Below are 16,868 nucleotides of genomic sequence, written 5' to 3' on the forward strand. Positions count from 1 at the left end.
CACATGTCCGACGTCAGACCAAGGAAAAAGGAACCCCCGGGACCCGGTCAAGGGAGACTCCCAACCAGCAGCTCTGAGCGAAGCAGCTCTAACAGCCCAGGCTCGGGAGAAGCACCTTCACTGGGAAGAAATGTAGCAAGGACATTTACACAGCCAGGTCCGCGTGGGAGGAGTGACACACAAAACACCCAATGACCAGAAAAAGACAATTACTCATTCCGAGAAAAGGAAGAGCGATGATTTTCAGTATGACAGCTACGCTCTCGACAGTCCTCATAGCCTCAAACCAGTGAACAGCACCATGCGCGTTATTCAGAAGCGTGGAGGCGAGCGCCAAGGAAGTCTAACACAGCTGAAAGGAATGGCCTCTGAGGAGCAGGGCACAGAAGTATGCAGGGGACTGATGTTTCCGTCACCACTAAAACCTGCACATACTATGACTTCAATGTGGAGTTTAAATTTCCCGGGTTAAGGCTTGCTGGATCGGGTGTACCTGCCCAAGAGAAAACAGTTTAAATCCCCCACCCTACAGAGATTCCCAGTGCCCTTCGCTCACCTAGATGCACCCTTCCGATAATCTTCTGGGTGCCCACTCCTTTGGCGATCCCTGCCCACCGACGGTCCACCAGCCTCATTATGTTACACCTTTCTGCACAAGCTTGGCTCATAATGGTCATCTGGGCACCTAGAGGTGGAGGGAGATATCAGATAATAAAGACAAAACCCAAACCGTGGTGCGATTCAAGCGCAGCACTAAGAGGAGGCAGAACGCGGACACCCCAGGCTCTGCCTGTGCAACACGGCTCCCACCGAGCAGGAAACCGCAGTTCAACTTTCAGTTCGAGTGTAACCTGAAACATAGCGTACAAACCTGACGTGGAAGGAAAGAGTATTGTTTAAATATCTGTTCTCACAGTGTCTCTAAACATCTCACCAGGTTATTTCTACGCCAAACTTTGGGACACTGTAATTTACCAGTTGAAAAATATACACCCTCTCAAAAAACTGGAAGTGAACCCCCACCGTCTGCTCCGACAGACCGCCTTCCCTCTCCAGAGGCTGCAGCGAGGCCGCCACCCTGCAGTGACGGCCATCTACAGACTAGGACTCAGGCTGCCACCAGACACGCATCTCCCAGCCTCCACGCCATAAGGTAACTGGGTTGTTCCTAAGCCACCAGAACGCCATGTCCTGCTGTGGCAGCCTGAACACACAGACACCAGCCTTGTGCTCCAAATGCTCTGAGCCCTCCCTTACCAGGGGGAACGCGTTCCCTCTGCCCCTTACTCACCCTGACCCTCCCGCAGTGTTCCCCTGCCCGCTTTCACCTCTAATTCCGCTCATGCGTCAAGGCCCAGCTCGAGGCCACCTCCCCACCACTGGCTGTCCTTCCCCCACGATGTTGCCTCAGACTCGACCCCAACACATCCTGTTCCTACTACTCATGAGGTGCCTTCCCCTCTATGGGCACTGGAGGTCCTGGCACCTGAGGCGGTGAGATTCCAGAAGGCCCAGGGACAATGAAGGAAAAGGGAACCTGGGAAGCAATTTCCACCCTCCCCACATCACTCCACAAAAGTCAGTTACTGACGTACAGGAAGCAGCCCCAGAAGGGTCCCTTTCCTGCTCTCCTCGAGCCTCAGCTCCAAGCCCCACTCCTCTGCTGTGGAGACACTTCCTCTGGACCATCCCAGTCGGAGTGACGATGCCGTGTCTGTGTTCGTCCAACCTGCACCTGGTTTCTGCACAGTGGTTCTGTTCTGGCATCAAGCAGACAGCTGCTCACGGACTCTGTGTACCTGGAAGGGTGACCTCTCCTCTCTCTGCCTAAGTTTCCTCATCTATCAATGGGGATAACAGAACACAGTTCATGGAGGACATGCTGAGGGCTAAGTAAAGGTAAGATGACATATAATTAAGCACCTGAGTTAACTCAGCAGGAATTAGCACAGTGCTCGGCACACAGCAAGGGCCGGGCCAACGCTGAGTGTTGTATTAGGGTCTCCTATGGCCCTCCCGCTCATAGAGCCCTATGAAGCACTTGGCACAAGGCCCTGCCCGCAGCCCTCAACAACCACTTTAAAAACTTGAATACTCGGCAGTTACTCCCCTGGGAATGTCTGCACCTCAGTTCAGACTCTTACCAATACCTGAAACCCAGGTGCGCTCAGTACTGCTGGACGAACAAATGGAGAGCTATGTGAGCAGGAGCTCTGACCATGCTGGGAAGCCCTGCCCAGAATTAAGACAGGAGACCACTGTCCCACCACATGGTGCTGCCCATGTGCGGACCTACTAAGGGATAAGGTGACAGCACAGGGATATCTGACTCCTCCAGTGCAAGACTCCCCACCCCCTACCTGGCTGGACGTTCTTTCAGGGCAGGAACCATGCCCTGTATCCAGGTGGACATACTGGTCAGACCTATACTCCACACAGCTCCTTTCGGCAGCCCCTTGTTCTAAACCCAATGGCTCCCCAACTCTTCAGAGCAACCCTAAAATTTAGGATGCCAGACAAGGGGAGCAGGAAGTAAAGGAGACACCGCAGACGCAATGCTGGTGAAGACGCGAACCCATCACAGACAGGAAAAGACTGGCAAGTGACACCACAACCCCGGGCCTTCTGGTCAGTGGTCCAGTGGTACGAAGGACGGTGCCACCTTTAACGACACCAGGCCACCCCTCCTCCCGCCAGGTCAGAACGTTGGATGGAGAGACACAGGACAGAGACATCACCTGAGTCAACAAAGGCTTTCACGGGATGTCCATTCACTTTGCAGTTAATATAAAGCATCACGACTTGGCCGAAACTCTCCGGAGCCTCTTCCATAGCAATCGTCATGTTCTCCTCAATGTTCTGCTGCCTACAAGGAACCAAAGCCAGGGACACTGAAGGCACTTCCACAGAGAGAGCTGTTTGAGTCACAGATTAAATCAGGTCTGTAGCCTCTCCCCCCCGAACTGCAGCAGCTGGGCCACTGCCATCGAGACTGGCCTCTGCCATGTGGTCTGCGACTCAGCAGGAGGCAGTGAGATGCAGTCAGCACAAATTTAAAGGCACACACATCACCCTCACGAAAATGCCTGTTTGTGTCCTTTGCAAGCTCAGGAACGGGAAGAGAAACACCTGGAGAGTAAAGGTCACAGTCCTTCTTATCCCAGAGGTGGCTAGTTTCATGAATGCTCCCATTTTAACAGGATTCACTGGGTATCTGGATTTCCTATGTCCAATGCAATAAAAATTGCAAATATACTACAGATGTCTTAACTGCTTGTGTTGCATCTGCTGCTTAACCTCTGAGATCGGGTTTTCTAATCTGTAAATGAGGATAATTCTATTACAGGATTGCTGAGAGGTAGAAAGCATCGTTATTCAATCCGACGTAAGAGCAGGCGTTAAAAACACTAAAAAAATACCCTTCTACCCACCTGGCTATCACTTAGAAACCTACACACACACACAAGTCCCTGTTCACCTGGCCACCAAGTAACTCCTTCATGCCAGCTGACTCCAGCATCTGCTGTCTCTACTCCCAACCCCCTTTACAAATCACCACACACGGCCACCCCTAATGGAAATGGGGGCAGGGGGGAGGCCACTTACCTGCAGGCTGAGAAAGGAACAAAACAAGGTCAAAGTTTGGACAGATTACACAGTCAACTGGGGTTAGAAGACGATAGCCCATTGCCTGGCTGTGTAAATAAACCTTTGTGGCCCCCCCCGTTCACGTGCACATGGTCACAGCCCTTTTTATCCCTGCAGAGCTGATGCCAGTCACAGGACAGTGCGCATCTGCAAAGCCTGGACTTCTTACTCGCTGGCCTCAACGGGAGAAGTTTGCTGAGCCCTGCTCTACACTGTCCATGTTGTAACACTCTAGAGCTCAACTGAATTCAAGGTTTTACCAGCCACTCTGCACTAAAATACAGACCTCTGGATATCAAAGGCTCGCTGCTCTAACTCGGTCAGGCAAACATGAAGCTACACCTCAGTGCACACACTCTGTGCAATCGTGGGGCAGCACACCAAAGAAAACTTCAACAGGCACTCGATAGTTACACAGCATGTCTCCGATGCACATTATTAAACTTAGAAATAACCTAAAACCACTTATGCACTGTGCACTCCCAACACTGCAATGACTCTGACCAAGGTTAAGTTTTGGAAAAGTCTGCTGAGATGGTAGCAGCTACTCTGGAGATTCTGGGCCCTGTGTACAGTTTCCTTACAGGCGCTGGGTCTTCTCTTGGACAGATGCATGTGCTCCCCACTTCCTGAACCGCGCCCTGGGAGGAAACACGAGCCACATGGCTCTGCCTCATTTCCCTTCTGCTCTTCCAACAGCTCGGCGCCACAGTCTGGCTGCGATGCGCACCAAGCCCCCCCCCCACCTCCTCTTCCTGGGTGAACATATTCCTGAGAATTCTGAGGCTCCTTACAGCTGAAATGCAGTCTGGTTCAGAGCACAGGCATCTTCCCGTTTCTCTGGGAAGAGTCAAGTGTAGTCAGAAAAAAGACAAAAACCAGTATCTGACTCCAAACTGAGAGTATAATACAATGACCAACTTAGGCTTCATGTGAGCAACCAAAGATGATAACGCCCCTAATAGCAGTACCGGTACGATTCTGGTCTTACGCTACAACTGTCACAATGAGCCACAAACACTGAATCTAAGACCGTTACAATGAGCCACAAAGAGGGGCGGTGTTGTGGGGAGGTGGGCGGCAACTGTTTTTTCTTCGAAGGGCCTGACCGAACAGCATCTGGCTGTGACTAGTAACGTGACCAAGGCTGCCATTGGCATCATTGTACCAGCTTACCCCTCCCCCCAAGATTCCACTTCATCACATTTGGGCGTAGAGCCCAAGCATCGGCATTTTTAAAGGTTTCTGTGACTTTAACGCAGCCTCAGTTGAGAATGCAGCATCGAAGAACTGGAGCTGGAAACGTGTCAGGCGGTCAGTTTATCACTGAGGCCAGAACAAGGACTGAGGAAGGAAAAAGACTTAGGACCATAGGTTCCGTTCATACGGAGCTCTCGCCTCATCCACTCACTCTCAAGCCTGGGATTTAGCCAGGGCTCCTGCATCGTGTCTGGGAGAGATTCCAACCAGCCTGTGCAGCCAGCCCAGCAGTCCCACCAAGTTGGGGGCTCTGCTTAGTCCTGGGGTCGCTTACCTACAGTGGCCTTAATGACACATGGTGGGCCAGCCAGGGAGTCTTTGTTAACATTTTAGAAGAGAAAAAGCATTAAGTTAGGTCCTGGGTACCTTTGCAGTGTTGAGGAAATGGGAGAGAGAACCAAGGACTGGAGTGACTATCTGAGATGCAAAACAAGGAACCTGCCCCAATGCAGATGCCCGACTAACACAGCCAGGCTGTGGCCTGGGAGGTCCCGCTCTGACCCTTGTTGGTTAGGTGAAGGCATCGTTACCTTATGTCTTCTTCTATTTTTGCCTGAGCTTCAAGATCAAAGGGGTCAGCAGAAAAGAGGCGGATCCTTTCTTGCTCTCTCCGGGCTCGGTCCTGCTGCTGCTCCACCAGGACCCTAGAAAACTTCTCTACAAGAGGAGGGAGATCTTAGTACCGCTGCGTTTCCGACCTTATCAGTGCTTTTCTACCCCAGTAAGTTTCTCAAAATATAACTGAGACGCAGAAAAGATGCCTAAAAATTCATCTTTGTCATTTCTTTTTCCTTCCCCCCTTAATGGAACCTATTGGGGTGTCACTGGTTAACAGAATTACAGTTTTCAGGTGCAGAATTATACCAAATGCCTAAAAATGAAATGAGCAGTTACATTTACTTTCTAGTCTCTGAGGTAAGACTCCCTCTCCACCTGAGCTCTGTATAGAAAGATAGCTGGAAAGTCATTCAGTCTTGTGAGAAGTTACCCATCCCATTGTTTCTCCTCAGAGAAACGACCTCAATCTCAATTTAAATCCTGGGAACGCTGTCTGCGTGGCAGGGAGGGACCCCACTCCTCCCCTCCTCGCGGCCCGTGTCATTTCTTCTACTGCCTAGAAAAAAACAGAGCACCACCAATCCCCCTTCCTCTCCCCGTTCCACTTCCTTTGTAACACTGCCTTGAAGGAGACAGACTAAATGCAAACTGCCGGCAGCCCGTCTACAGTCCCGGTGGGGACCGGGCGGGGAGATGAGTGAGAGGAAAGGCTGAGGAGGTGTTACAGGAACGACCTTTATTCTGCTGTTTCTTAAACGGAGGTGCATTTAAATGTGCGAAACTTAAATGTGCCATCACCACGTCTTTGACAATTCTATATGCTGCGTAAGAAATTAAGGAAACCAAGACGATGGTCACATGAACTGACACACACACAGATAAATCTAAAATCACCGAGTGACAGAGGCCTGACGTGAGGACATGCTGCGTGACTCCATTTACAGGAAGATCCAAGTGGGCAGAACTAATCTACAGCGATGCCCAGAACAGTGTAGCATGTGAGGGGAGAGACTGCCTGGGAGAGCAGGACGGAGCTTCCTGGAGATGGTCCAGGTCTCGGGGTGGTGGATACACGAGTTACCCAAAACCCGACGAGCTGTATGTACAAAACCTGCCAATTTCTCCGCAGGTAAATATCACCTCAATTCACAAAACGGTTATTGAAAAGTAAGTTATTAAGTACCTGTTATGTTTTAAAGTTTCATCAGTACAGTTTCATATAAACCCGAGTAAAACTGGAGAAAACATTCATAAAGATAACTAGAGATAAATGTTCTGTTAAAAAAAAAAAAAAAATGGCTCAAAGCTCCAAAAAAACTGTTGGTAACAGCCCCTCCTGCTAAACGTGGGGTGGGCGACAGGAAGGGGTCCCATTTCGCCCTCCAGGCTGAAGGCGCTAGGCCTGTTTCCTGGAACCAACAGCACCAACAGGTTTAGGTGCTCTCTTTAACTAAAGGGCTAACTAGACAGGTTAAGTACCAGTACCTGGGTTATGTGCTGCTGAAATTATTAGAAAAAAGGGTAAAGGGAAGGGGCTGGCTTAGTGGGGCTTCAGAGCTCCACGCAGCCCGAAGGTTCTGTCGCTCTGTCTCTCACTCAGCCTTTGACATAAGCACTGACTCACCTCTCACAGACCAACCAGCATGTTCAACAACTCACGCAGCGCAGGGCTGAGCACACCAGCTGCTGAATTTTTCCGTGTTGCTGTGAGACAGCCACCTCATCCCAGGCCCACTGGCTGGCCTTTCGTATCTCACTTACCAAGATCTCCGCTGAGCAGCGCGTCGGCCAGGGGAGGGTTGCGCTCCTTCAGCAAAGACAGCTCATGGGGGTTGGCCAGCAACATGTCTCGGAGCAGGGCCGGGTTGTCCAAGCCCTGCGGAGATGAGGCCAGATCTCCGGGTGATGAACGGGACTGCTGGGCTCCTGGTGGCTGCCGCTGCCGGGAGCTGGACGTGCCAGGCACAGCTATGCTACGGAAGTCTATTCGGGGCAAGTCTGTTGGGGAAAATGAGTTGTTTACTTCAAATGATCCGTAAAGACAAGCATCTGAAGGAAACAGCAGAACATGTGCTCATACATGGCACGTAACAGCAGTAAATAAGGGGTGATCGCAGACATCCTAAGGCCCTCCTTCGCTCGAGGTGCTCATGCTGGCTTTGAATATAAAGACGTAGCCTGAGGGTGAACAGGCTGGAAAAAATACGAACACGGGGGTTTGGAGAACAGACTATGGAAGTAACCCCAAACTTTTGGCTTATAAAACATTATAGGTATTTGTATTTATTTTTGTTTAAAAAATTAAAGCTAGTCTCAAATGTAGCTATAAGAAAAGCCCTGGTCTGCGCTGACACCTGCTTCAGAGCCTGACGCCCGGGTAGAGAACACGGCACATCGGTGTACAGTGTCAGTGTTTGGTGTTAATTCCACAAGTCTGCGCTGCACATGTCAGCCCCTCGAATTTACACTTCCTTTGAGCATCATGCTAACTGTCCCCAGCCCTGGGGAGCCAGCAGGTGCAATCAGTTTGCAGGAGAGAAAACAGGACAAATAACTCGCACAGGCCGCGCTGCCGAGCACCCCAAGGCTGCGACTCCAGGCTGAGCTGACCTTATTAAATGGAAGGGAGCCTCACACAAAGGACCCAAACAGCATAGGATTCTGTTTGTATGAAATGTCTGGAATGAGGAAAATACAGACAGCAGGATGGTGGGTGTGGGGCCGGGAGGCGGGGGCAGGTGTCTCCGCGGTGAATGTACTGAACTGACTGTGGCAATGGCGCCACAACTCTGAAAACACTAGAACCCATCCAACGGCATCCTTGAAGTGAGTGAACTGTGTGGTGTGTGGATGCTCTCAATAAAGCTATTATGAAAAAGTTTTATTTTTAAATGGAAGGAGAGAAGCAGAGCCAGAACCAGGGGCTAGGACGGAACAAATCCCCAAGTGTACTCCATGGTCACGCGTGTCCTGAGCCTGGGGCTGTCCTAAAGCCTCTGGAGCTCAAACAGGAGAGGACGCCTCCCTCAGCAGTAAGGTTTCCCTCCGAGGGGAGGCTCGGCCAGCGGTGGCAGTGAGAGCACGTGCGAGCTTCCGACCAACGAAAAGGGTGGAGTGAGTGGCACGATCTTCGTGAGGGAGACTCTCCAATGAGAAGACATGGGCAGGCCTTCTCCGTGGGCTGAGAACCTTCATCCCCAGCCCTGTACACTCATCTTGAGCATCCGTTTGCTTCAGAATGATTCTAAAAACTCGTTTACACCATAAACCAGATCCCAGTCTCTCCCGCTCCTACTGGCCCTCTTGCCCATGTGGGGCAATACAGGAAAAAAACACCAGTCACATTTCCAGAACAATCTCACTGAATTAATCAAGGGAAGGTTTGGTTTGGATTGGCTGGCGTATCCGAAGTCGAACAGTGGCCCCCAGGGAGTAACGTAATCGCACCTGGGAGGAGCCCCACCCCATTTCATCCAGCCCAGTTCCCGGCTGAATGGAGGCGCTGTGTCCTAGGCTAGAGACAGCATGGCCTGGACACCTGTCAGCTGGGACCATAAGTTTTAAAACCAAGTCACCTGGAAACTGACCACTGTTTATGGAAACCTCTCAGGACATGATAGGGACTGGAGAAAAGCGAATACATTCCATCACGTGTCTCCACATCAAACTTCAGAAACTTCTGCAGATCGTATCTTAAGCAAGCTAGGAACCTGTCCCATCCAATGCCCACACCCACACAATTCTGCCTACTTAGGGGACAAAGAAAACCCCTAAATCCTAACCCAGATTCCAGGTCATAAACACCCACTCTGGATGGAGCATCTATGATAGATGACACTTTCTTTTTACATGATTAATGGAGGTGGTGAGAAAGGACCACGGGTTAGGGGTCTAGCTGCTTAATGTTCATAAACCTCAGTAGTGGGAAAAGCTCCAAGTTTTAACTCCTGTGCCCTCCCTTATCAGCTATGAAACTCGGAAAACATTAAAATCAGTGTCTGTTAATGACAGTAAATTGTAAAGAGGACTCTCTTCCCCTACGTCTGAGTTTAGAGATAACGTGAAACTTGGTGCCAGTACCTGGCCATCTGCAAGGACCTGCCACTGAACTCCAGACGCAACGCAGCGCATGGCCAGAAATCAGGCACGTGGACCCTCAAAGCCCCCCCAGGGAAGAACTCGTCACTGAGGACGACGGAAGCTGACACTTACCGAGGGCCTATTCTGTGTGGGAGGTTTACACCACTATTCCCACGTCGCTCTAGGAGCTGACGAGAGGGCGGAGTCAGGGTCTGTGCCCTAGTTGTCTGAATCCAAAGCTAACCCTAGGCTCTGAACCAGGACACCATGCTGCCTGCTCGTGCTGCGTCGGGGTCGGGGTCAGGCCAACCTGTTCTGAGGTCTTACTTGGAAACTGCGCTGCGGGTCGAGGGTCTGCATTCTCCTTCTGTCGTAAGATCACAACATCTCCGTCCTTCAGGCCGTAGGAAGCCAGTGACCTGTGGTTGTCCGTGAGAGGCCTTTCAGCGTAGACAATCTACAACCAGAAAGAGATCATAGGACAGAGCACTGAGAAGTACCGTGGGGCCGACAAGAGACCAGGTTTCCTCTCCATCAGATAATGTCACTTCTTGCGAGGAACCCGCCAACGGTGTCCCATCTCACACGGAATAACAGTCCCTCTCATCACCGCTTGGCCCAAACAACTGGCCCCTGGCTCCCTCTCTGACCAGCTCTCACACCACGATCGCTGTTTCTCAAATAACGACGTCCTCTCAGGGCTGTTCCATGTGCTCCTCTCCCTACCTGAGGAATGTCCTTTCCCATGATTTTTAGGTCTCTGATAAAACATGACCTCTTCAGAGACCTTCTCCTCCCGCCCCCACTGAAGTGTAAGCTACCTGAGGACAAAGACTGTGCTTGGCTTGCCTCAGAACAGGGCCTGTCAGGCAAATAATGCCCAACTATCTGTTGAACGAAAGGACAAATGAGCCTATGGAAGTAGTGGGTATAACTTCAGACATAATTTCGAGCAGACGGGGAAATGGGAATGATTTACTCTGGGTATGCAAACTACAATACTACTAGAGAATGCACCCAAGCCCCCTCCCCCGGTCTTAGGGAGACAGAGTTGAGATGAAAACCTGCATCAGTTTTAGATGCCTGACATGGTATGTACACTTTGCAAAACGATTACCACAATAAGTTAACATCCACCACCTCACAGCTACAAAATTTTTTTCCTTTGATAAGAACTTTTAAAACTTACTATCTTAGCAACTTTCTAATATGAGACAGTATTAACTTTAGTTACCACACTGTACATCACATCACATGTCCTTTATTTTTTTAATCCTCACACAAGGATACATTCATTGATTTCAGGGAGTAAGGGGGGAGTAAGAGGGAGAGAGGGCAAGAAACACTGACGTGAGAGAGGAACACTGATCGGTGGCCTCTCATTTGTGTTCCAACCAGGAATCAAAGTGTAACCTTTTGGTGCGCAGGGTGATGCTCAACCAACCGAGCCACCCGACCAGGGCCAAGGTGCCCATTTCCAAAATGACCGTGCACGTGAGCAAGTCTAAAAGGTTCCCAAACGCCACCCTCCCTGCACTCTTTCTTTTACCGTCCCTAACGTTTGATCACTCAGGTTTATGAGTGGGAGATAAAAGTGGAAGGCATTCCGAAAAGAACAATTAAACACAGATGGAAAAAGGAACAGAGATGTACTACTAATAAATATGTTTTTATGGCCCTGGCCAGGTAGCTCAGTGTCAGAGCATCGTCCAGATACACCAAGACTGCGGGTTCAATCCCCGGTCAGGGCACATACGAGAGCCAACCAATGACTCATCAATAAAGGGGACACCACCTCTCTCCCCCCACCCAAAAAAACAACAAATAAAATTTAAAAACATATTCATATGACATGCAAACATTGAAGGAAGCCCAAGAGCATAAACATGGTGGAACCATGTGCCCCGGAGCCAGGAACACGGGAGGGCGCGGTACACTTCACCACCGAGGACCGCACACCTCCTGCCTCCTCCAGAGGGGCCTTCAGGAGAAACCAGGCGGTGAAAGGGTTTCTTCCCAAGGATTCTGTTTTCACCAGCCACGTGCAAAGCGAGGAACCCGAGTTCCGTCCTGGCGCTGCCCAGGGCCCCGAACTCAGCTGGTCTAGGCCTCCCATCTCCCGTGTGTTAAGTGAGTGGTGGGGCCAGATCATCACTACACCACTTCCCCCGGGTCCCTCTGCCACGCTACCTACCATCTTAGGACGTTTCCTCGCATGTCCTCAACCCGCACAGTCAAGACTGCCTGCCTGACACGGAACCTGAATAATACGGGATTCAAACTGCACTTAAACAGAAAAAAAACCTGTCATATCTGCACTGAAATGAGGAACAGAACCAACGGGAAACTGAATTTAGTTCCCCCAAAATAAAAAAGCTCTGGAGACAAGCAAAAAATGGATTTGCAGAGTTTGTAGGTCCAGTTATAGTTTTTATAAGTTCTACACATGACTAGAATAACATTATTTCTTTCCCTCACCTGCAAACTTAAAACATGTTACAACAGATCTCAATGGTCACTACCAACCTATTCACACTCCCTTATTTAAGTGCGTATCTCAGTCAAAACACACCACAATCAACGCAGGTCATCTGCAATACAACCCGAGAGCCGTTTTATAACTTGTAGGATTGCTTGGGAAAGCCATCCTAAGTGTGAAATGACAAGGGCCCTGGCTGAGGGATGCAGCAAGAAGGGGCATGCCCAGAGTGGCCCCATGCAGGCCGCCCTCACAAGGTGGCGGAAACACTGTGAAGCCACAGTGAAGGGACCAGCGGTCCAAGGCCTACTCCTTAGTTTTCCAGGCTCAGTTCAACAATCAGTATATTCAGAGATACACAATCAGTCGACAGAGTCTAACTTGACGAGTATCTAACTTAATATGAGTATCCATCAGACCAGGGTTTCAAAGCACAATGAACTGGTGATGGCGTTGGTGATGCCTTCCACCATTCAGAACACCCAACTGCAAGGCTGCAAAGCTCAAAATCCAAGTTCTGACAGTTATAAGGACAAACAACAGGACAGATGATTCCCACAGCCACAGGTCTCACCTGCAGAAGAGGCACCGCCCCCGGCGCTCACTGCTCACTCCGGGAGGCACCCTAGAGACTGCATTCTACTCTTAATCAACATTTAACAATAAACTAATTCACACAACCCGGAGACCTTTAAGGGTGATGTCAAATGTTTTCTGGTCTCTGAATGAGCGTCTTCAATCAACAGAAGTCGCAACACTATTTCTAGCATTAAGGACCATAAACTGGCCACAAGCCCCTTGGAATCAGACCTGAACGGCCTCATAATAGTTCAACAGTACCATGAACTGAAAACCCACCACATGCCAAGGATCTACACGTGCTATCCCAGGTAGTAGCCTGACTTTTACAACACTTCTGGAAGATACCCTGGCAAGAGTTACTAAAAGTCTTTCAAAAGACTTGACAGCTCCCTAAGAATTTATCCTGAGAAAATAATCAGAAATGAAGACAAAGCCTTAAGTACGTAGATATCCATGGAAATGTTACTCATAACTGCTTCCAATTTTCCCCAATTCAAATACCCAGCAATAGAGACACTGCTAAATAAACTGTAGTATATCTATATGATGGTATATCCTTTGGCAATTACAATGATAAATTTGAAGGATTTATAATACATGGGACAATGCTGACAATGTAGTGTTGGCTGAAGCTGTTTATACAGTGCAGGCCATCTGTTTAAAAGATAATTTTAAACAGAAGTGATTATAAAAAATAAAATACACTAAAAAGCAACCTGCAGTCATATCTGCGTTAATGAGGTAATAATTCTGCTCTTTATGTTACAAGTACTCTATAATGACTACATATTATCAGAAAAAAAATTCACGAAAATTACATGCAAAAATAAACATACCAAAACCAGCTACAATAGAAAATTTCAGTTTCTACTGGTTTAAAATAGTGTTTTACAAACCACAACTCGTGCTGTGTGCAGAGCTGCATTTCCAGGATCATACAGTTACTGCTATTATTTGGCATTTAAATGTCTTTCACTTGAGAATCGCTATGCATTCTGCACCCTCCTTACCACAGGCCACCTACGGGGTAAATTATAACAACGTTTCAAAAATACAGACACTTTCACGCGAAGCTCAGTTCTGATAACGTTTGAAGTCAGCCCAGCCCCGTCTGCATCAAAGCATCGAACGGAGCCCTGCCTGGCTTCCAAGCCCACACTTGTTTTAAGAGATGGAACACGCCCAGCCTTAGTCACATGTACAAGTAGAGATGGTTTCTATTCTAAATTTGTTATCACCGAGTTATAAACTACTATAATCAGACCAGAGATGTTAAAAATGAACACCTTTTCCAAGTGTTCGCTTCCGCTGTGAAAGACTGAATTCTAAGCCAGTGATCCTTGATGCAAGGCAATACTTTAAGGATGTAGAGAGAAAACACAAAAACATTAGAATTTCCATTTATTTTCCTTTCTTAAATGCTCCTGTGCTGTTTATAATGTATACATGCTATTACTTAACGTGTACATAACTGATGTTTATAGTTATCATACATACGCAACATACACGCACACGTATAATACACGTAACGTTAGTTTGTGTGTATAACTTATTTTATAGACATCACAAAGATGCACGTTTCAAAACATTTTACTCAGAGGGATTCAATGACTGAAAAAGTTTGGAGTCCAGTGGTCTGGACACACAGAGATAGGAAACAGCCAAGAACATAAAAACCCCCACATATATTCCCTTTAGAAGCAGAAGGCGAAGGTAAGAGGAGGGAGGTAGGGAGACCAGAAGTAGGAGGGCAGAAGGGAGGTGAGTGATACGGGAGAACTCCGGGAGGTAAAGCCACCGGCACCTCAAGTAGATGATCTATTTGTGGGCAAAACCCATAATGGTGTTTACTATTATGATTTGGTGAAAGGAAATGACTCAAGTGTCTAGGGCGGATCCTGTTCCTGCCCGATGGGCTAGCAACTGAAAGACTACCGACCACCAGACATCTTAAAATAGACACTGTGTTAGGTTACAATGGAGCGAACAGAACAAACTTGAAAAACAGGAGTTGTTTACAGCTCTGTAATTCAGGCTTAAGGCTAGTGGAGCCCAGGTTGCCATATGCTAATGCGGCTTGGGAAGGAAGTCAGTGCCAACCACCGGCCGGGCGAGAAGGCAGCCTACTAGTCTGGCAAGGTGTCCCAACCTTCTAAGGCGGCAGAAAACAGTGCCTGCTTTGCCCATACAATTAACTGATTTGCAGTCGGAAACCCTCTTTAACTTAAAAACTTTTTTGTTACATCTGTCTTCTCCCAGAGAACAACAAAATCAGTTTACCTTTTAACTTTTATTTCTCCTACCAGCCGGTGATTATAACCAGGGTTCTGCAACAGCCAGAGGGAGAGGACCAATGGGAAAAACCACCTTCAAAACTGGAGGAGTCAATTTTCCCTCCCTATTTACAGTGTCCTCTCCTAGCTCTCCACCGGAGGGGTTCATTAACCGGCTGGGTCCTGAGTTTCTGTGGATCAGCTCCTTAGAGAGTTGCAAAAAAATCAAACCAAACCAAACCAAACCCCCTCTTACCAATTTCTTTGCAGCTTTCGCCAGACTGCGCATTTATCTGAGTGACACAGTGCCTTGAAACAAATTCTCTTTGATATTCAGCTTTATGCTAAAGTTCTAAAGTTCACAGAGTGGAAAGGAATCATACTCGCTTCTAAAGGAAACATTAACCCGTGTGTTTGCCGTAACACAAGGCAGGGCAAGCTGTAGTTGGGCAATAGTTTTGGGAACTATTTCATAACTGCAGTAGGAAATCGACGAGATTTACCTTCTGGGGCCTTCCAGAACTTCTTTTAATTTTCTTAACATTTAAAGGATGCCCTCCAAGATCTGCATACCAAGTCAGGATTTCAATGTTAGGGTGAAGGCCGCAGCACTATTGTCACCATTCTGGTTTTTTTTTTGGGGGGGGGCAGCCCCAAAGTATTTATGAGAATAAATGATTGAACTTATTTAAAATGTAAAGGCAGCTGAACTTCTACCCAGCAGGGTAGGGAACTGAGACAAGCAAATCACACTGAAAACATGGTGGGCCTTTTTTTTTTTTTTAAAGCCAATATCCTCATAAAACACTGAGCTTTGAACTGACCCAACCTCTCAATGATGCCCTTAAGAGGAGACTGGCCTACTACCCGGGAAGAAACCACAGAAAACAGTCTGAATTGCAGTAATAACTGGTTTTGTGTTTTTCGCTGTTTTTTTACTTGAAGAATTTAACTAGACACCGAAGCGGGAGGGGAAAGGGAACCGCACGTGCCAAGCCTCACTCCTTCCCGGCGCGGGTCCGGGCAGGGGAGCCCGCTCCCCGCGCGCAGGTGGCCGTCCCCCCGCGGGGCCAACTGGTCTTTCTGGTTGGGGAGCAGGCCGTGCGCGCTCGTGCACACCCGGGGCTGCGGCTGGGGTCCCCGGCGACGCCCCGAGCCGGGCACTCCCCGGGAGGAAGGGCGGGCCCCCCCCGCCCACGCGCCCCGGGCTGCGGCGGGGGCGCCCGAGCTCGGGTTCCCCGCCCCCGCCCGGCACCCTCCCCCCCGCCCCGCCCCCTCCCCCCCCCCCCCCCCGGCGCAGGAGCGCGCGGCCCCCGCCCCCGCCGGGGCGCCACCTGCGGCGGCGGAGGGCGCGCGGCCCGCGGAGGCCCGGCGCCCGGCGTACCTGGCTCTCGGCCGCGGGGATGCCCGACTCCACCTCGCACAGCGCGCGGAAGTTGTGCAGCTCGAAGTCGGCGTCGACCTGGAGGGAAAAGGTCACCTCGGAGAGGTCCCTCCGCACACAGTACACGGTGAGCAGCATGGCCCGGGCCCGCCCCGGCTCGGCTCGGCGGGGCTGCGGGCGGCGGGGGGCCTGGCTGGCGCTGCGGGCGGACGGCGCGGGCCGCCGGCTCGACCGCTGGCTCCGTCCCCCGCTCCCACGCGCGCGGCGCCTCCCTTCCGCCCGCCCTCGCCGGGAGCACGGCCGCCGCCACCCGCCTGCGCCGCCGTCTGTGCGCCCGCGCGCCCGCCCGCCGCCTGCCAAGCGCGCCGGCGCCCCGCCCCGCGCCGCCGCAACGCGGCTGCCGTAAAGCCCGCCCGCCCGCTCCGCCTTCGCGACGCCGCGGAGGGGCGGGGCGCGGCAGGGGGCGGGGCCTCGGGAGGGGTGGGAGGGGTGTGGGGAGGGGAGGGGGGAGGGGAGGAGGGGAGAGGAGTGGGAGGGTGGGCGAGAAAAGGGGAGGGAGGAGAGGAATGAGAAGAGTATTAACTGACTTATTTTATATCTTATT

General features: G+C 50.3%; 1 protein-coding gene across 2 annotated transcripts in view; it reads right to left on the bottom strand.

Moving 5' to 3' along the window:
- Positions 1-16,488, bottom strand: part of LOC308560634 (protein DDI1 homolog 2) — a 29,142-nt gene extending 12,654 nt beyond the window's left edge. For both annotated transcript variants that reach the window (XM_081144725.1, XM_081144726.1), the window contains exons 1-6: positions 16,265-16,488; positions 9,874-10,003; positions 7,228-7,464; positions 5,439-5,565; positions 2,739-2,866; positions 557-685 (exon numbers count right to left, since the gene is read on the bottom strand). In XM_081144725.1, the coding sequence (XP_081000851.1) occupies positions 557-685; positions 2,739-2,866; positions 5,439-5,565; positions 7,228-7,464; positions 9,874-10,003; positions 16,265-16,402 (889 nt within the window). In that variant the 5' untranslated portion in view covers positions 16,403-16,488. The remainder of the gene's footprint in view (positions 1-556; positions 686-2,738; positions 2,867-5,438; positions 5,566-7,227; positions 7,465-9,873; positions 10,004-16,264) is intronic.
- Positions 16,489-16,868: the final 380 nt, after the last annotated feature.

The sequence above is a fragment of the Miniopterus schreibersii genome (assembly GCF_964146895.1).
Source record: "Miniopterus schreibersii genome assembly, chromosome: 8".
In the NCBI taxonomy this organism is placed as follows: domain Eukaryota; kingdom Metazoa; phylum Chordata; class Mammalia; order Chiroptera; family Miniopteridae; genus Miniopterus; species Miniopterus schreibersii.